General features: G+C 37.0%; 2 protein-coding genes across 6 annotated transcripts in view; one reads left to right on the top strand and one right to left on the bottom strand.

The window, feature by feature from the left end:
- LOC127877619 (KH homology domain-containing protein 4-like) overlaps positions 1–21,074 on the bottom strand; it is a 77,069-nt gene extending 55,995 nt beyond the window's left edge. For 2 of the 5 annotated variants that reach the window (XM_052423680.1, XM_052423681.1), the window contains exons 1-3: positions 20,864–21,018; positions 11,429–11,565; positions 563–661 (exon numbers count right to left, since the gene is read on the bottom strand). In XM_052423680.1, coding sequence (XP_052279640.1) covers positions 563–661; positions 11,429–11,565; positions 20,864–20,882 — 255 coding nt within the window. In that variant the 5' untranslated portion in view covers positions 20,883–21,018. Of the gene's footprint in view, positions 1–562; positions 662–11,428; positions 11,566–20,660; positions 20,689–20,863 lie in introns of those variants that run through there. The other 3 variants (XM_052423683.1, XM_052423684.1, XM_052423682.1) reach the window with 3 other exon arrangements.
- Positions 20,266–22,154, top strand: part of LOC127877611 (3'-5' RNA helicase YTHDC2-like) — an 84,492-nt gene continuing 82,603 nt past the window's right edge. The window contains exon 1 of the mRNA XM_052423652.1: positions 20,266–20,389. The gene's annotated coding sequence lies outside the window, so the exon portion shown is untranslated. The remainder of the gene's footprint in view (positions 20,390–22,154) is intronic.

Below are 22,154 nucleotides of genomic sequence, written 5' to 3'. Positions count from 1 at the left end.
ATTTCCAGTAACTGTGACCTCACCTGTGACCTTGACCTTTGACCTAGTGACCTCAAAATCAATAGGGGTCATCTGCGAGTCATGATCAATGTACCTATGAAGTTTCATGATCCTAGCCCCAAGCGTTCTTGAGTTATCATCCGGAAACCACCTGGTGGATTGACCGACAGACCGACATGTGCAAAGCAATATACCCCCTCTTCTTCGAAGGGGGGCATAATTAAATATAACTTTATAAGGGACTACAAATACATCAAAATATGTATCTAAGTGGTAAAGGGTTTAACAACCAAGTGATTATATAAGTCATGTTCTGAGAAAACTGGCATAATGCATGTGCGTAAAGTGTCGTCCCAGATTAGCCTGTGCAGTCCGCACAGGCTTATCAGGAACAACACTTTCCGCCTAAATTGGATTTTTGCTAAAAAGAGACTTCATTTTAACGAAAAATGTCATAAAGCTGAAAGTGTAGTCCCTGATCTGGGACGACACTTTACGCACAAGCATTAAGCCCAGCTTTCTCAGAACGCAACTCATATGCCAGTGTATATTCTCCACTCACCTCCTCCTGTGTGGCCCCACGGGTCAGCAGGTTCCGACATCCTATGGGAACATCATTTATCTCTACCTCACGAGTGAAGATGTTGTTCTGAGAGCCAGACTGAATATACAACTTCATTACTTTAATATTAAGTTTGTGTTTAAAAACATTGATTAAAACACAAGAATAATACAGCTATATCTAGTATTCATTCATAGTATTGAAATGTACAAAAGTTTTATATTGATATATGCTTTAGTGGCAAAAATTGTTGTATGTATTTTAATACTATACCATAATGCCCATTTTAAAATGTTAGTGTTTCTTCTTAGTATCAACAAAATGAGTTGATATTTCACAGGCAATTCGTTTCTGTATTATATACAATATCTAACTGGTCTGCAGATTTTGCTTATAAGTCTAAAAGGGATCTTTTCACAGATTAAAGACGGAAACAAGGATATCATTACAAGAGGGCCTGAAAGGCCCAAAGTCGCTCACCTGAGATTCAAAGAAACTGACCTGTTCTGTGCAGCCCAAGATGTCATTAGAACTAAATGTTCTTACCAACTTTCATGACTAGTGAACCCTGGCAGCCACGTTTTTCAACAAACCAGAATCATTTTCATACACATCCAAGATATCATTTAAACAAATATACTGACAAAGTTTCATGAAGATTCAGAAGTCCATATAAGGAAAAATGCACCGCCCACTGGTGGCCATGTTTTTCAAGCAACTGGAACCATTTTCGAACTTGTCCAAAATATAATTGGGACAAATCTTCTGACAAAGTTTCATGATGATCGTACAATAAATACAGCTTCTAGAGTGTTAACAAGGTTTAACTAAAGCTATATAAGGAAAAATGTCACGCCCCCTTGGCAGCCATGTTTTTAGACCAACCGGAACCATTTTTGAACTCATTCAAGATATCATTGTGACAAATCATCTGACCAAGTTTCATGATGATTGGACAATAAATGTGGCCTCTAGAGTGTTAACAAGGTTTTACAAAAGCATGATATATAGCCATATTAGGAAAAATGCCCCGCCCCCTGGTGGCCATGTTTTTTAAGCAACTGAAACCATTTTCAAACTCATCCAAGATATCATTAGGACAAATCTTCTGACCAAGTTTCATGAAGATCGGAAAATAAATGTGGCCTCTAGAGTGTTAACAAGGTTTTACTATAGCCATATAAGGAAAAATGCCCTGCACCCTGGCGGCCATGTTTTTCAACCATCCGGCATCATTTCTTAACTTGTCCAAGATATTATTGGGATGAATCTTCTGACCAAGTTTCATGAAGATCGGACAATAAATATGGCCTCTAGAGTGTTAACAAGATTTTACTATAGCCATATAAGGAAAAATGCCCCGCCCCTTGGAAGCCATGTTTTTCAAGCAAACGTAACCATTTTCGAACTCGTCTAAGATATCATTGAGACCAATCTTCTGACTGAATTTCATGTAGATTGGACAATAAATGTGGCCTCTAGAGTGTTCATAAGGTTTTACTATAGCCATATAAGGAAAAATGCCCCGCCCCTTGGCAGCCATGTTTTTCAAGCAAACGTAACCATTTTCGAAATCATCCAAGATATCATACAGACCAATCTTCTGACCAAATTTCATGAAGATTAGACAATAAATGTGGCCTCTAGAGTGTTAACAAGGTTTTACTATAGCCATATAAGTAAGGAAACCTGCCCCGCCGCCTGGCGGCCATGTTTTTTCACCGATTTGGACCATTTTTGAACTCATCCGAGATATCAATGAAACCAATGTTTTGACCAAGTTTCATGATGATTGGGCTAAAATTGTGACTTCTAGAGTGTTTATAAGGTTTCTATATAGCCATATAAGGAATACTGCCCCGCCCCCTGGCGGCCATATTTTTCAACGGACCGAAACCATTTTTTAACTCAACCAACAATTCATTAAGACAAACATTTTGACACAGTTACATAAAGATTGGGCATCAAATGTGACTTCTACAGTGTTCACAAGGTTTTTCTTTTTTTGACCTAGTGACCTAGTTTTTGACCCAGCATGACCCAGTTTCGAACTCAGTCGAGGTATCAATGGGACAAATGTTCTGACCAAGTTTCATGAAGATCGGACAATAAATGTGGCCTTTGGAGTGTTCACAAGGCAAATGTTGACGCCGCACGACGGACAAAAGGCGATCACAAAAGCTCACCATGATGCTTTGTTGATGTATGGGTTAATTGTGTGGAAAAAAGTGAGACCTTGAGAAAATCCAATATTAGCCTTAGTGACCTTGACCTTGACCCCAGTGACCTCAAACCTCATCAAAAGGTAGAGGTCCATGCAAGGTACCTACATGCCAAATATATAAGATATTGGTCAAATATTGAAGGCGCTATGAGAAACTGTAACCAGAGAGTGACCTTGAGAAAAATCTATTATTAGCCTTGGTGACCTTGACCCCAGTGACTACAAATCTCATCAAAAGGTAGAGGTCCATGCAAGGTACCTACATGCCAAATATGAAAAAGATCGGTAAAGTATTAAAGGTGCTATGAGAAACTGTAACAAAAGTGTGACTGAAAAATCTGTTATTAGCCTTGGTGACCTTAACCCCAGTGACCTCAAACGTCATCAAAAGGTAGAGGTCCATGCAAGGTATCTACATGCCAAATATGAAAGAGATTGGTAAAGTATTGAAGGTGCTATGAGACACTGTAACAAAAGTCTATTATTAGCCTTGGTGACCTTGACCTTGACCCCAGTGACCTCAAACGTCATCAAAAGGTAGAGGTCCATGCAAGGTATCTACCTGCCAAATATGAAAGAGATCGGTAAAGTATTGAAGGTGCTATGAGAAACTGTAACAAGTCTATTATTAGCCTTAGTGACCTTGACCCCAGTGACCTTAAACGTCATCAAAAGGTAGAGGTCCATGCAAGGTATCTACATGCCAAATATGAAAGAGATCGGTAAAGTATTGAAGTTGCTATGAGAAACTGTAACAAAAGTGTAACCGTACGGAAGTGCCGAAGGACAAACTTGCAACTGTATGCTCCCTATATATATATATATGGGGAGCATAAAAAGTAATTCACACCTGGGCTCGAACCACTGACCCTTTGAGTTAAAGTCTAGCGCTTATTGGCCATCGGTGTTAACGTACCTTTGCATGTATTTTACACCAAATATAAGCAATCCTCATAATGTCACAAAATATAACATATAAAATATAAACATTTTTTTTAATTTTGTCAATTAATCAAAGCATAAAAATGTCCCTTTAAGAACTATAAATAATATTATTGAATAACAATATTCACCAACTTAAGAAGTTCGAAAAAGGAAAAGGAGTATTTGATAGAATTAACAAGAGATGTGTTCGTCAGCAGTGTTTTTTTTATGGCAATTTCGGGGCCGATATTCGGCCCCATTCCCCTCAAAAAAGAGTATATATTTTTCCCCCATTTTGTAAAAAAAATCCCCTCCAGAAGTAAAAAAAAAAAAAAAAAAAAAAATTTTTTTTTTTTTTTTTTTTAGAAAGAACTGTTTCATTATCATGACAATATATCTCAAATTTATTTCATAAATAACTAACAAAGTATATAACTAAAATTTATATGATTTTTAATTATTATAAAGTGTTATATTAAATTAGATTAGTTTTTTCCAAATCAGTGGACTTTTCACATGAATTGCATTTTTCTCCCAAAATGGCCAGGAAAAGGCCTGATGTATCTATATTGTGTCAATATTTGTTGATAAAAACATTCCAATTTGGTCCATTTTATTGATAAAAAATACTCAAATTTGCCATTTAATCGATTTAAAAAACTCAATTCGACTCAAAATGGCTAAGAAAACTGAGACTGTGCATGAAGGCCGAACTGTCTGAAACTAATGTTGAAAAAATCATTGATATATATTTCAGAAAAAGGACAGACATTCTGCTGTGAATATTATATTCATACAAACGTGTGTATTCATATAATAAATATTACATATAAAAGAGTTAATTTTTAATTATCCCCATTTCCTAAAAAACAACGCATTTTTTCCCCTTTGGACGGGCCCCGCCACCATTCCCCTATAATTGAAAAAAAACACTGGTCAGAAACACAATGCCCCCTACTGCGCTGCTTTGAAATATTATTTTTTTCTTTGACCTTTGACCTTGAAGGATGACCTTGACCTTGAACTTCCAACACTCAAAATGTGCAGCTTCATGAGATACACATGAATGCCAAATATCAAGTTGCTATCTTCAATATTGCAAAAGTTATGGCCAACGTTAAAGTTTTTTTTGGACGGACGGACAGACTGACATACTGACTGATGGACAGTTCAACTGCTATATGCCACCCTACTGGGGGAATGAAATGTGTAAATGGCATTTGCCTGCATCAAACAGCAGAATTCTGCATCAAATGAAATCACTGACTGAAGCAACCATATAAACAAGAGCACAGCCTTGCGGGTGCAGACCGCTTATCTATTTTTATTTTTAAAGGTGAAGGGAACTATCTCAATACTTCAATAAAAAAAGATGGATGGGTGGGGTGGAGAGGGGTGTATAGTGTGGGGGTGTGGTCATTTATTACATTATCTTCCAAAAATAAGAAATAACAAGGGACAAAATTGTCACAAAACCAGGTTTTCAGTTGAAAAAAGTCTGATAAAGGGAGACAATTCAAAATGTGTATTGTTAACCCCCTTGTGTAAAATTGACCTTGATTTCAATTAGAAAAAAAAAGAGATGTGTTCGTCAGAAACACAATGCCCCCAATTGCGCCACTTTAAAATATATATTTTATTTGTTTTGACCTTTGACCTTGAAGGATGACCTTGACCTTGAACATCCACCACTCAAAATGTGCAGCTTCATGAGATACACTTGCATGCCAAATATCAAGTTTCTATCTTCAATAATGCAAAAGTTATGGCCAACGTTAAAGTGGTTTTTTCGGACGGACAGACTGACATACACACATACTGACGGACAGTTCAACTGCTATATGCCACCCTACCAGGGGCATAAAAAGTCTGATAAAGAGAGACAACTCAAAATCAAAATGTGCATTGTTACTGATTGTTCATAGTTACATAGTTGTTTCAAAATCTATTTTTAGTTATGGCGACCTTGACCTTGGAGATATTGACGTAATTCTTTTGCGCCACACACGATAATGGTGAACAAATGTGTCAAATGATTTTAAAATGTCACAATGAATGACATAGTAATGGTCCAGACAAGCTCATTTATGGCCATCTTTGACCTTCAAACTCAAATTGTGACCTTGACCTTCGAGATATCAACGTGATTCTTTCGTGCGACACACCGTCTAATGATGGTGAACAAATGTGCCAAATGATTTTAAAATCTCACAATGAATCACAAAGAAATGGCCCGGACAAGCTCATTTATGGCCATTTTTGAACTTCAAACTCAAATTGTGACCTTGTCCTTGGAGATATCGACGTAATTCTTTTGAGCGACACACCGTCTAATGATGGTGAACAAATGTGCCAAATGATTTTAAAATCTGACAATTAACGACAAAGTTATGGCCCGGACAAGCTCATTTATGTCCTTTTTTGACCTTCAAACTCAAATTGTGACCTTGACCTTGGAGATATTGACGTAATTCTTTCGCCCGACACACCGTCTAATGATGGTGAACAAATTTGCCAAATAATTTCAAAATCTGACAATAAACGACAAAGTTATGGCCCGGACAAGCTTGTTACGCCCGCCCGCCCGCCTGCCGACATTCGCCAATCTAATAACCAGTTTTTTCCTTCGAAAAACCTGGTTAAAAATGCAAAAACAAAATAAAAATAATTAAAAAAATTTTGGTGGGGGGATTCTTGGGTGGGATAGTTGGACGGTCTTTCAAAAATAAAATAATAAAAATAAATATTTTTGTTTTTTAACCATGATACCAAAAAAAAATAGAGCTTTGTCACAGACGTGACGAATACCCCCACATGCCGCATTGACACATAATATTTTGCATGTCGTCTTCACAAAAAACAGCGGACGCCATGCTCAATTTTTAAAACGCACTAAGTGACCCCTTGACCTAGTTTTTGACCCAGAAAGGCCCATGTTCTAACTTGGCCTTAAGATCATCTCCATAAAACTTCTGACCAAGTTTGGTGAAGATCGGATGTAAACTACTTGAATTAGAGAGCGGACACCATGCTGAATGTTAAAAAACGCACTAAGTGACCTTGTGACCTAGTTTAAGGTCCGGAATGGCCCATGTTCAAACTTGTCCTAAAAGTCATTTAGATAAAACTTGTGACCAAGTTTGGTGAGGATTGGATGAAAACTACTTGAATTAGAGAGCGGACAACATGGTGCGGTTTAAAACGCACTCAGATACCCCGTGACCTTGTTTTTGATCCGGCATGACCCATATTCAAACTTGACCTAGACATCATCAAGATACAACTTCTGACCAAGTTTGGTGAAAATTGGAGGAAAACTACTTGAATTAGAGAGGGGACAACATTGTGATGTTTAAAACGCACTTAGTGACCCAGTGACCTTGTTTTGACCCGGCATGACCCATATTCAACCTTGCCCTAGACATTATCAAGATACAACTTCTGACCAATTTAGGTGAAGATAATATAATAACTACTTGAATTAGCGAGCGGACAACATGGTGAGGTTTAAACTTGGAACTTGGTCTAGACATCATCTAGATAAAACTTCTGACCAAGTTTGGTGAAGATCAGATGAAAACTACTTGAATAAGAGAGAGGACACCATGCTGAATGTTAAAAACGCACTAAGTGACCGCGTGACCAAGTTTTTGACCCGGCAAGGCCCATGTTCGAACTTGGCCTAGACATCATATAGATACAACTCCTGACCAAGTTTGGTGAAGATCGGATGAAAACTACTTGAATTAGAGAGCAGACAACATGCTGAATGTTTAAAACGCACTAAGTGACCCCGTGACCTAGTTTTTCACCCGGCAAGGCCCATGTTCAAACTTGGCCTAGACATCATCTAGATACAACTTCCGACCAAGTTTGGTGAAGATCAGATGAAAACTACTTGAATTAGAGAGCAGACAACATGCTGAATGTTTAAAACGCACTAAGTGACCCCGTGACCTAGTTTTTGACCCAGCAAGGCCCATGTTCAAACTTGGCCTAGACATCATCTAGATACAACTTCTGGAAAACTACTTGAATTAGAGAGCGGACACTTAATACAGACCGACCGACCGACAGACAAGCTCACTCCCATATACCCCCCTAAACTTCGTTTGTGGGGGTATAAAAATTGGGTGGGGTTGGATGGGGTCGGGTATAATGTGAGAGTGTGGTCATTTGTAAGATGATCTTTCAAAAAAAAAAAGAAAAAAAAATGGTTTGTTTTTTTTTTGGGGGGGGGGGGGGGGGGGGCAACGGGGATGGTTTGGGTTGAGTCTATTGTAGTATGTCATGTAAGAGTTGTTTTGTCAAAGTATCAATCAAATCTGATCATAAATAACGAAGTCATGGCAATTTTTCCAAAATTTAATTATTTGACCTTGAGTCAAGATCATTCAAAGGTCAAGGTAAAATTCAACTTGCCAGGTACAGTACCCTCATGATAGTATGAAAGTATTTGAAGTTTTAAAGCAATAGCCTTGATACTTTAGAAGTAAAGTGGATGTAAACACAAAATTTAACCCTATATTCGAAGTTACTTAGTCAAAAAAGGTCCATAATTCCGTCAAAATGACAACCAGATTTATCCAACTTGTTCCCTACAGTCCCCTTATGATAGTTTGTGAGTGTTCCAAGTCTGAAAGCAATAGCTATGATACTTTAGGAGTAAAGAGGCCCAAAACACAAAACTTAACGAAATTGTCGATTTTCTAAGTATAAAGGGGCCATAATTCTGTCAAAATGCCAGTCAGAGTTACATAACTTTGCCGGCACAGTTCCCTTAGGATAGTAAGTAAGTGTCGCAAGTATGAAAGCAATAGCTTTGATACTTTAGGAATAAAGTGGACCTAAACACAAAACTTAACAAAATTTTCAATTTTCTAAGTATAAAAAGGGCACATAATTCTGTCAAAATGCATGCCAGAGTTATTTAACTTTGCCTGCCCAGTCCCCTCATGATAGTAAGTAAGTGTACCAAGTTTGAATGCAATAGCATTGATACTTTATTAGAAAAGTGGACCTAAACACAAAACTTAACCAGACGCCGACGCCAAGGTGATGACAATAGCTCTTTTTTTTTTTCAAAAAATAGATGAGCTAAAAATGTGTAGGGATTTAAATAGTTTTTGAAAACAAGGAGTCAAATGACCGTGTGCTTGAACTTTTCACGGGTAAATGAACTTTCAGGGATCAAAATACTAAAATCTAGATAGTTTGTTTCAGGATAGTTTTTGATTTTTCTACAAATAGTGCTTTGTATAACTTTAAGTATAAATTTTTTAACTAAACAAGAGATGTGTTTGTCAGAAACACAATGCCACCTATTGCACCGCTTTGAAGCCATATATTTGACCTTTGACCTTGAAGGATGACCTTGACCTTTCACCACTCAAAATGTGCAGCTCCATGAATTACACATGCATGCCAAATATCAAGTTGCTGTCTTCAATAATGCAAAAGTTATTGCAAAACTTTAACCAAGGTTAAAGTTTTGGGACACACACAATGAATGAATGAATGAATGACAGACAGGCCCAAAACAATATACCCCCGATCGTTCGATGCGGGGCATACAAACAACATGTTGTGTAATTGAAATAAATTGTGTTAGTTTCATGTTAACATTTGCATCCAAATGATGCAAGGCAGATAATTTGAAGGAGTCAAAAGTGACAAAATTGAACAAGATATGTGTTTGTCAAAAACACAATGCCCCCTACTGCCCCTTTAAATAAAATTTCTATTTATCATTTGGCAGGTATAGAAATCATCTCCTTTTAAAGCTTATTACTTCCCTTGGATTTTGTCCAATCCAACCGCGGGTTGACATCACTGACAACAAAGGCCTGTGATTTATCAAAGAGATCATAGCCAGGTTGATAATTATATCATAAAAAAAAAAACCTTTGACAAATCAATCATTTGAGTAAATAATCAAAATAAAAAATCTGTACAGTAACTGTGAAAAGAACTTTAATACTTGGTAAGGAAATATATAATCGGAGATTTATAATTATATAAATTACTTCCCTTGAAAATAATTGTCTCTTACAAATCTCTATTTTTAGAAGCAAATAATGTGACTGTTGATTCACCACTCAAAATGTGCAGCTCCATGAGATACACATGCATGCCAAATATCAAGTTGCTATGTTCAATATTAAATAATTATCTCCCTTTAACAGGGGTCTGATTGAGGCAAAGTCAGAGGGGAGGAACATTCTGTGGACTGATTTTGACTATGCGAATGGCTTGCATAACGCTATGACAAACCTGAAAACAGACATTAAAATAAACAACTTCTTGAACTTCATAACAATATTTCTTTATAAAAACCTGTTAAACTTCACATTTAACATACTGAGGATGCAAAGTAAACAGTTAAATAAGTATTTATTGTGATCAATAGCAGCAGTTTTTCAATGTATTGAATTACAGGTAATGGACTAAATATAAACAAACACACTTGAGTGTTCTTCTTGTGTTAATGATGTATTAACTAAGTTAAATTAATATATTTAATTTGTTCACTTTTCAATATCTTGCATTTCACATCTTCACTCAGTTCAACGCTATTTCAGTTAACTGAACAGCGTGACAAACATAATAAAGCAAAATATGCATATGAATCTGATTATACACAGACCCTCAGACATATAAATTGAATCATGTTTGTCTATCTCATGTTCGAACGATACTCTTCTAAATTGTTTTACTTCGCAAGTAGACAAAACTCCAATTTGCAAACACTGGTTTCCGTGACACAAATTCAGTGGGCACATTTCTAAACAAAATATGTGTTGCTTGTATCTAAAACGTAGTCTTTTTTTTTTGACAAACACATTTCATTATTCCTATCAGACTAGGTGATGTCAGTCGTTTATTCGATTGCTATTTGTCATTTCAATAATCTTAATTTTCTCTTCACAACGGCGCCATTTGCGAACAAATCAGCTGAGCGCATTTGAAGAAAACGATTTTAATTGGAAGATTGGGAAACAACAGCCAATTATATCGCTCGTTTTAAAAATGCTTAGGCAGAATCTACCAGTGAAAAATGCGGAGAGATTTCGCAGGCCGCAGATATTTCGGGCCGCTTATAAAATACATCCGCGGAATCGGTGGTAGCCCCTCTCCCCCACATTTTTTAAAACGAATTTACGCGAATCTCAGAAATGACCTCCGGGACAACCCGATACGCGGAAATCCGCGGAAAAATCACACCCCTGTTTAAAGCTTATTACTTCCCTTGCATTTGTATTTTTGACCTTAGACCTTGAAGGATGACCTTGACCTTTTACCATGATGTGTTTGTCAGAAACACAATGCCGCCTACTGCCCCGCTTTGATTTATTTAAAAAAAAAAAAATTTGGCAGGTCAGATAATTATGTCCATTTAAAGCTTATTACTTTCCTTGGATTTGTTTTTTCAACCGCATTACCTAGTTTTTGACCCCGCATGACCCATATTCGAACTTGACCTAGATATAGTCTAGATACAACTTCTGACCAAGTTTGGTAAAGATCGGATGAAAAATATTTGAATTAGAGAGCGGACACGAAAAGTGTGACAGACTGAGAGCCATACAGACTTACAGACGGACAGTGCGAAAACTATACACCTCCTTTTCTTCAAAAGGGGGCATAATAAAAATGCTTGCACCAAAAAGCAGGATTCTGCTTCAATTGAAATCCCTGATGTGCTATAATTTGTTTACCTTTTTTGTGTTGGAGCCCCCAAGTTGAGATGGCTTTAGTTTTCCCTTGGCTATCAGCATGGCATTCACCTTGGCTATGGCCTCTTGTGCTGCATCAAGTGGCCTGTTGTTGTTGTTATTGGACCCTTTCATTTTACCTGAAAACAAGTGACACACAATCCATGGTATTTCAATGATTGAGACAGGATTTGTTGTACATATAAGACAGCCTTACAAAAACATATTTGTGTTAGTGAAGTTTTCAGAAACAAACAAATAATAATAAAAAAATGTGTCTAAAATTATGATTTTTTAAATAACAAGGGACAAAATTGTCACAAAACCAGGTTTTCAATTTGAAAAAAAAAGTCTGATAAAGGGAGACAAGTCAAACTGAACTGATTGTTTATAATTAACCCCCTTTGTTTCAAAATAAATCTATTTTTAGTCATGGCAACGTTGACCTTGGAGATATTGACATAATTATTTTGTGTGACACACCGTCTAATGATGGTGAACAAATGTGCCAAATGATTTTACAATGAATGACATAGATATTGCCCGGACAAGCTCATCTATGGCCATTTTTGACCTTTGAACTCGAAGCATGACCTTGACCTTGGAGATATTGACGTAATTCTTTTGTGCGACACACCGTCCAATGATGGTGAACAAATGTGCCAAATGATTTTAAAATCTCACAATGAACGACAAAGTTATGGCCCAGACGAGCTTGTTCCGCCCTCCCGCTGACATTCACCAATCTAATAACCAGTTTTTTCCTTCGGTTTAAAATTAATAGGCTTTCAATGAGCTCTTCTTAAAGGGACCTTTTCACAGATTTTGGCATGTATTAAAGTTTGTCATTCAATGCTTGATATTAATAAATATAAACATTGGTTCTAAAAAGCTCCAGTAAAAAACAAGAATAAAATTAAAGACAAGGGCTGTTTGTAAAACATGCATGCCCCCCATATGGGCTCTCCATTGTAGTGACAGCCATTGTGTGAATATGTTTTTGTCACTGTGACCTTGACCTTTGACCTAGAGACCTGAAAATCAATAGGGGTCATCTGCCAGTCATGATCAATGTACCAATGAAGTTTCATGATCCTAGCCATAAGCGTTCTTGAGTTATCATCCAGACACCATTTTACTATTTCGGGTCATCGTGACCTTGACCTTTGACCTAGTGACCTGAAAATCAATAGGGGTCATCTGCGAGTCATGATCAATCTACCTATCAAGTTTCATGATCCTAGGAATAAGCGTTCTTCAGTTATCATTCGAAAACCATTTTACTATTTCGGGTCATCGTGACCTTGACCTTTGACCTAGTGACCTGAAAATTAAAAGGGGTCATCTGCGAGTCATGATCAATCTACCTATCAAGTTTCATGATCCTAGGCCTAAGCGTTCTTGAGTTATCATCCGGAAACCATTTTACTATTTCGGGTCACTGTGACCTTGACCTTTGACCTAGTGACCTGAAAATCAATAGGGGTCATCTGCAAGTCATGATCAATCTACCTATCAAGTTTCATGATCCTAGGCCTAAGCGTTCTTGAGTTATCATCCGGAAACCATTTTACTATTTCGGGTCACCATTACCTTGACCTTTGACCTAGTGACCGCAAAATCAATAGGGGTCATCTGCGAGTCATGATCAATGTACCTATGAAGTTTCATGATCCTAGGCCCAAGCGTTCTTGAGTTATCGTCTGACAACCACCTGGTGGACGGACCGACAGACCGACCGACTGACATGAGCAAACAATATACCCCCTCTTCTTCGAAGGGGGCATAAAAACAAGTGATGTGTTTGTCAGAAACATTATGACCCCTATTGCGCCGCTTTGAAGCCATATATTTGACCTTTGACATTGAAGGATGACCTTGACCTTTCACCACTTTTTGTCAATTTACCAAAATGTGAAAATGCTTTCAGCTTTAATGAGTTCCTAATAAAACTAGAGCTTAAAGTTCTTCTGGTAAAGGCAAAAGCCATACAAGAATTATAATGTCCCATGTGTGTCTATAAAATAAAGTTCCATAAACTATATAAAAATCTAGGCATTTTCTATTGCAAATTCATAGACATTCTCTAGTGCACTTGAAACTTTGGATTACTATTATAACTCAGCAACTAAGCACACCATATCATGTAAGTTGTTTTAATTTGAGCCTTAGGCCATGATAGTGCTTGACTGGTCATTGTCGGCTTGTTACTACTTACATGTACACCGGGTACTCTTAAGTATACTTTACTGTACCCTGGTACAAAAAATATAATAACATGTACCTGGCAAATTTAAAATCCGATGTCATCAAGCGCGCTTCAGAATACGAAATAAAATAATCTTTAAAAAAACACCGGGATATAAAAGCTGCAACTAAGAGTGTCGAACAATTAAATAAAACAATTACATAGGTCAAGGGAATTTATTTAATGTGTAACAAGGTAAGTTTTTTCAGACATAAAGGTTCAAATCAGTTACCCTATGTTGCGTACAGAAAATAGACCTATTGGTTGTTTGCTTTCATCCTTATTTGTTTTCGTTCATTAAATTGAATTTATTCTGAAAGAAAAACGAATAATAACAACAATATAACCGTTCCAAAGATGCATTCCCTTGCATGCTAATGTTTTATATAGACATAATTAGTAAATCTATATTTTATATGTGCATGATTATCATTAAAAACGATGATTTCGTCAACCTTCTCTGTATGCCATTATATGAATTCCACCTCTTTTTGCCAACCAGTGGGCGGAGTCTAAACTTTGCAGGTGCGCGTGACGTCACTTGTCAACTGGTCTTTCTGTATACTTAAAGGTACCCTGGTACAAAAAATATAATGACATGTACCTGGCAAATTAAAAATCCGATGTAATCAAGCGCGCTTAAGAATACGAAATAAAATTATTTTTGAAAAACACTTTCTCAAAATGCTTTTCAGAGCAGGAGTTTCTATTATAGAGGCCATTTTACATAACATTGACATAAATATAAAAATTAATTGGAAAAAAAAGCTGACAACCACCAATTTAGCATTAGAATTCCTGGGTATGTTTCAGTATATTTTCCATACCCAGGGTACCCTGGGTTCATTTAAGCAGTACCTGAGCCAACAATGACCAATCAAGGCATGATCGGGGCATATTTTTGATAATATTATGCCAGAGAACATTTTATGCAGCTCATATTTCAGATAAGAGTGTATTCTAGGCCAGGAGTGAACATGAGTTGCACTTCACGGCCACCCGAAGGAGGTAATGTAACGACTCGCCCCCTTAACAACTCGCCCCATAACGACTCGCCCCATTTTTATAACGATTTGCCCCGCCTATATAAAGACTGGCCCCACATATATAACGACTTGCCCTATCAAAATAAAATGTTATATTATATATGGTAATATAAATGAAATCAATTCAGAATATGAATTTAAGGTTCGGCATAGTTTGATAACCATCGGGATTCCGTTTAAAACCATTATCAGCCCTATATCTAACTAAAATATATATTCATTATTGAAATTTTAGACACACTGTTAAGATCGCTGTATTCATCATTAAGATAAAAGGTATGTGGATAAAGCATAAAAATATGGCATTGTCCATAACTTACAAAAAATGAATATGAAGTTATGTACACGACATGTCTAGAGAATGAATCTACAATTAATTTAATATTACAACAATAGGGATCATGTAAGGTAAATACTGATTAAACATATACTAAAAGTCAAATTAAGAAGCTAGTATTAAGTTTTATTTGATGTATTTTTATACATGTATGTACAGTAACAATATTACCATATAACATGAATTTTGATAAGGAGGACTATTGGATACGGCACATTTGTTTAATGTCATACTTTTCTTTATATTAATAAAAAGAAGCAAAGGATTAGATCATACTGTCCATTAAAGATTCCCAGGTTTAATTACTCAAGAGTAAAGGGATTATCGTTATAAAACACGTCTGTTAATCATGCGCGCCACCTCTTTTTTGCGATGCATTAATAAATGAACCAATGCGACTTCTGAGGTGGCGCCCTGGCCTGGATGTTTTGAAATTTCATGGACAATTTAACTGGATGATTAGGTTTTATATGCTTTTTTCAACATAATTCGCATTATTTTTTAAATCGGGCAATGTAGTGCGATTCAGCGAAGATTGATTTGTCCACAAATGTACAGACACGTACATTCTCAACCCATTTAAAAACGTGAGAACCTTTATAAGTTGTGGCATGGTGGAGTTTTATAAAGCTTATCGATAAGTTTTGTCTGTTTGACGAGAAAATGTCCTACCAATTAAATAGCTAATGGCATCAAACGATTGTGTACAATATACATAAGATGCTGCATGCACACAAATATTGGCTTTTTCCCCGAGGTAGTAGATAATTTTGCATTTTTCCAAAAGAGATGGAGCCAATACTTAGGAGGTGGCGCTAATGATAGGAGGTGGCGCGAATGCAGGATGCATCAATTAACAGTCATATCGCAAATTAGATTATCACATGACGTAGATTTGAAATATTATGTTATTTGTTATATTTAATTTATTTTTCAACGTAAGTGTTCTTCAGCTATCATCCGGAAACCATTTTACTATTTCGGGTCACTGTGACCTTGACCTTTGACCTAGTGACCTGAAAATCAATAGGGGTCATCTGCGAGTCATGATCAATCTACCTATAAAGTTTCATGATCCTAGGCCTAAGCGTTCTTGAGTTATCATCCGGAAACCATTTTACTATTTCAGGTCACTGTGACCTTGACCTTTGACCTGAAAATCAATAGGGGTCATCTGAGAGTCAGGATTAATCTACCTATCAAGTTTCATGAAACCCATGCCTAAGCGTTCTTGAGTTATCATCCAGAAACCATTTGCTATTTCGAGTCACCGTGACCGTGACCTTTGACGTAGTGACCTCAAAATCAAAAGGGGTCATCTGCGAGTCATGATCAATGAAGTTTCATGATCCTAGGCCCAAGCGTTCTTGAGTTATCATCCGGAAACCATCTGGTGGACGGACCGACCGACAGACCGACATGTGCAAAGCAATATACCCCCTCTTTTTCAAAGGGGGGCATAAAAAACAGTGTCATTGTTATTGCTTGTGATCGAAAATTTGTGATGGAGGACGCGTGCCAATTTTGTCAGAAGGCCAACCCCTCCTGCAGCATGGCATCACGTGTGAGGTGTCTGTGATAGATGGCAACATCGCACATGCAATATAGGTGTCTTCGCAAACTGACTAGCTAGACAATGGCTTCATTCGATAATCAATGGGATAGGAGTAATTAAAGAAAACAACATCTGTTTCGTGCATTTATGATGTGCATCACAACAGGAACAAGTGTATGCTGTCAATTAGAATAAAAAAATGTTACGTTGATTGCTTACGAAAATAAATTGATAATTGTCAATGAAACAATAACAGTCTCGTTCCTTAGTGTCAATTCATAAATCAATTATGTTATGTACATCTTCCCCTATTTTGTAAAGTAATTTATGACGAAATTTGCAAACATGTAGGCATTTCCGCGACAGAAAAATGGTTAGTTTGATTGCTTATGAAAATAAATTGATAATTGTCTATGAAACAATAGCAGTTTCGTTCATTAGTGTCAATGATGATTATGATGATGATTATTATGATGATGATTATTTTGATGCTTACGATTATTATCATTATGATGATGATTATGATGATGAATGATGATGATGATTATTATGATGATGATTATGATGTTATTGAACTTATTAATAAAATGAACACTTTATGTGCAGTAAATACGATACTGTATTGTATTGTTAAGACGTGTGTATTCCTTTTTGTTATCACATTAAAGTTATCCAAATATATGTGTTAAGAGTTGGCCAGTTCAATACGAAGAAACGAGATATGCGTCATTATTTTTATTCGCTGACGATTCTCTAAAAAATAAATACAATACATTTATAATACATGTATATACAGTCAAACATACCAAATTATTAACATAGTATTCAAATAATTAATTCAAACGATTGCGCGTATGTAATAATAATGATAATACATACAGAAATACATATACAATATAAGTACCAACAATATATTTACCGATATTAACTCTTTGTACACAAACAACCACAATCTTAAAACAATTTAAACTTAACAGATATTTACGTAGAATAACAATGGATAAATGACGTCGGAAGCGTATATATATATTTCGCGCCAACGTATGTTATATTTCCCGTAAATTATAGGCGTTAACAATATGTAATAGAAATAAATTTATAGTTTGTTTTATTTTCAAAGCCGTCTCAGACTCTTGTATCTAGTCTATAAGAACGCCTCATTTCGACGATGCCATACCTGAACAAAAGACAAGAGAATCTTTTCTCAAAAGGAATAATTTTCAATAAAGATAATATAATATCCTCGACTGTCCTAAAATCGCTAGTACGTAAGGTCGCGGCCATCTTTGTTTTTTCTTGATATCGCGAGATGTCACGGCAGGTGCGAAATTTTTATGTCATCTCATTTGCATATACTACAACTCTTGCAGACGTATTATTTTCCGGGCAAAATGAGGTTTAAACAGGTATTTATTGTTGTTACAATATGTTTATCCTAAATTTATGTATTTATTTAATGCTTAAAATATCCCCATGGAAACAAGCCCAGATCTGTGCCTAAAATCAGTGTTTCAAAAGTTTTGACATTGTTTACGTTTGCATCAGTGAATGAAGGTCACGTGACTTCATCAGAATTTTCGTAGTAAGGCCAAGCAAATTTTGAAAAGTGTTTAACAGTGCATTGGTTTCTTATCTTCTGAATTAATTTTTATGTAATTTCTTGTACTTTTTACAGAAAACCCCACAGCCTATTCACAGCAAATACAGGTTATACTCTCCCTCGGCAATGACTGCTGCTTACAGAAGTGTCAAGGAAGATGGTATGCCAGTGTTGAAGGCCTCCAGGGTGTATCGGGTCCCAGAGACCACACTTAGAGACAGGGTCTTATTGAAAATTGACCCAGATACATGTGTAATGGGGAAAGTTCCCATGTTTGACCAGTTCCAGGAGGCTAAAATTGTTGAACATTTCAAGAATATGGCAGCTCTGGGGTATGGATACACGCAACAGGAGTGTGTAGATGCTGCAAGTATGTATGCTGTCCAGCTTGGTATTCGCACCAAGGATAAACCCTTGACCATGAGTTGGATGAGGGGGTTTATGAAGAGATGGCCAGAAATCCGATTAACAAAGCCGAGGGGTTTGGAGTATGCTCGCGCAAAAATGGCAAGTGAGAGCACGGTGAATGTGTATTTTGATAATCTTGAAAAGTGTCTTCGAAAACATGATTTACTGGACAAACCACACTTGATTTACAATGCTGATGAAAAAGGTGTAACCATTGATCACAAGCCTCCACATGTCATCTCTAGTGTAGACTTTAAGCCGCAAGCAGTAACGTCAGGCAAGGGTCAGACAGTGACTATAATAGGCTGTGGAAGTGCAAGTGGAGCATCTGTCCCCCCGTTCTTTGTTTTCTCTGGACAGAGGTTGAATCTGGACCTTTTAAAAGGCAAAACTCCTGGTACTGATGCAGCCGTGTCAGACAGCGGTTGGTCGAATCTTGAAGTTTTCACTCGCTATCTAACTGAACACTTCATCAAATTTGTCCCCAGTAGAGAAACACATCCACTGATCCTTCTACTGGATGGGCACAGATCACACGTGTCTTTAACACTTGCAGAATGGGCTAAGAAGCAAAACATTATTTTGTTTGTTCTGCCAGCTCATACCAGCCACTTATGTCAACCACTAGATGTTGCGTGTTATGGTCCCTTCCAGAAGATGTACAACGCACAATGTCACAAAGTCATCAGGGAAACCAGTGCAGCGATCACGCGCTACAACATATGTGAAATATCCTGCAAGGTCTATGCAAAGGCGTTGAATGTCACTAACCTGCAAAGCGGTTTCATGCGCACTGGAATCTATCCCATCGACAGAAATGCTGTGCCAAAAACTAGCCTCATTCCAGCACAAGTTTTTGAGCCACTGGAAATTGGGCCCCCAGATGTTGGCATGTGCAGTCAGAGTACTGAATCAACTGTAGAAGGTGGAGTCATTGTTGAGGACAAGCTTGATTTCTTTGATCACATTGAACATCATCTTAAATCTGTCAAACAGACCAACAGCAGTGAAAAGAAACCTAGAAACACTTTAAGTAGGCATGTTTCTGGAAAAGAACTTACAAGTGACTATGTAATGAAAGCTGTTCATGAACATCAGGAGGGCCAAATTAAACCGAAATCAAAGAAACCAACGGCAAAGTCTAAGAAAGCTGCTCCAGTGTCTAAAAAGTCTTGCATGACTTCTGCGCTGAACAGAAATCCAGTGGCTGGGCCATCATGTGCAAACTTGGTCCACTCCAGCACTGAGTCTGAAGCCTCAGATGATGAAACTGACCCGTCTGAACTCTGCTGTGTTTGTAGGAAATTCCAGCCGAGTGAATTGGCACAGTGTGTTTCCCTCACATTCACAAAATGGGCACAGTGTGATGGCAAGAAGAATGGTCATCCCTGCTTGCACTGGTGTCATCTGATCTACTGTTCAGAAGTGAGAGTCATCAGGAGGGGGGGTACATTCCTGTGCCCACATTGTATTTCGGAGGAATAATAACAAAAAATCCTGATTAATTAAACTGTTAGTGTTAAAAAAATGTTAGTGTTAAAAATATTAATAGTTTTAAAAGTTTATGTTACTATAAACACTGGACAATGTTTGCCTGGCCTAATTGGAACTACTTTTTGTACCTTTACACTCATCCGCGATTTAACGTTGTATTCAAAATGGCCGACGCTGGAGATGTGTTGTGTTGATATTGAGTTGTGCCAAGAACATTTAATTGTGATTTCTGGGATTTTTTATGGAATTCAAATGGAAATAGATTATTCTTGAAACGTGAGTAGATATTTTATTATTTATCCACTTTGTTGTAGTCCTCAACTGCGATTGTTTGCTTGAGGTCGCGAATCACGGTTCAGTGAGGGTACTGTAATAAACAATATTCCATAGTTTTAAAGAGTATCGACAAACATATTTTCAATGATTTATTAATAATGGGGCCGTAAAACCTGATACTTGGAGATATTTTTCCATACCCACCCACTTTTGAATGTTTCATTTTTGTTTAAACACAATAATAAAAATGGAAATAAAGCATAAACAGGACCAAAATCAAACATAGCGAGTCGTTACTAATTCCCCGAAGGATCTGTTGCCAGGAATGAAAAATGGTTGAGGATAAACAAACTAAAATAACCGAGTTTTATGCATTTTTAATATAAAAAACTGGTTTATCATTTAATGTTTGGCTGTAAAGTGTTATTCACGGACGAGAACTCTCTGAACGAATCCAACTGACGAGCAACTTACCGAAGTGAATAACAATCATATGCCCAAAAGAAATATATAATTGGACATGAATTTTAAACGTGAACCTCTAGATATTGTACCTTGTTTTGATTAATAATTAAATTTCTCCATTATGATGAGCAAATATCGAAGCAATCAACGCTAACGGCAAATTATGTTTTTTTTTCGTCTCGTGTTTTGAAAGTCAGTACGGTCCTCGGTTGAGTTTAGGTGAGAACGGTTCATTTTCCGACAACCAAGAAAACCAGCTGTATCAATAAGTATTATTATTTCCAGAGACGTAAATAAAATGTTATCTTCGTCTCTGTTATTTTATACGCATTTCTTTTTAAAATGTCACAGTGTTTTCTTTTTTGCTTTGTAGACGCATTAACAACGCTTCTAAAGTAATGGTGGTTTGAAATGTTCTAGTTATTATGTTTTTTTAGTAGAGACTTGGTATTTTTAAAGATGAACGGGCTCAGATAGTCCTCACAGTCCCGTTTATAGGGATATCATGTTTCATCAATGACAACTTTCGCGACTTCAAGAATTATAAGCATGTTCTAGTTTTGCAAACCCAACAAACACAATGCGTTATTGCAAAATTATGTCGTTTTTGTTGCTGAGAAACAAGCATCACATTATTGAATGAATGTCTTAGCTGTTCCGTGAAATATAGTTTTTGGTAAAATTGTAGACTTCAAGTACAGAATTTAAAAAACAACAACAAGAGATGTGTTTGTCAGAAACACAATGCCCCCTATTGCGCCGCTTTGAAGCAAAGACCTAGATAACACAGATTGGAAACTTCGCGCCTTATCGGGCTATCTCTCGGCGGGGTCACGTGGTCGAGAAACCGATAAGTACACTGAGGATCAGCAGACGATTTATTCCATGAATCAATCGGAGAACTACACATGTATATAAACACCAATACTAACACTATGTACTAATATGTCCTCCGCGAGGGACGTTATACGAGGGTGCAGTGTATCGGTGCTATACACCGGGCACTTAAAAGAACCAGGGGCGCCTCTGGAATCGGGGTGTTTCCTGTATCCTGCTCGAACCCCCACTAACACCTCTCATGGGGCGGAGAGCACAACAATCACACTTGGGTAAATGAAAGATAGAATACAGGACATAATCTATAATACTGTGAGTTTTACAAATTAACATCAAACATAAATAAATCATATGATATATCAACGGAGTTTTTAGATCATTTATTTACTATACCTATCCAATTATAAAAGCAAATACAACATAACAGCAAAATTAATACATCCCAGCTTGATACATGGTCTGG

This window comes from Dreissena polymorpha, chromosome 4 (assembly GCF_020536995.1).
Source record: "Dreissena polymorpha isolate Duluth1 chromosome 4, UMN_Dpol_1.0, whole genome shotgun sequence".
Lineage (NCBI taxonomy): Eukaryota > Metazoa > Mollusca > Bivalvia > Myida > Dreissenidae > Dreissena > Dreissena polymorpha.
Note: the sequence above shows the minus strand (reverse complement) of the source record. Positions and strands in the feature narration are given on the sequence as shown.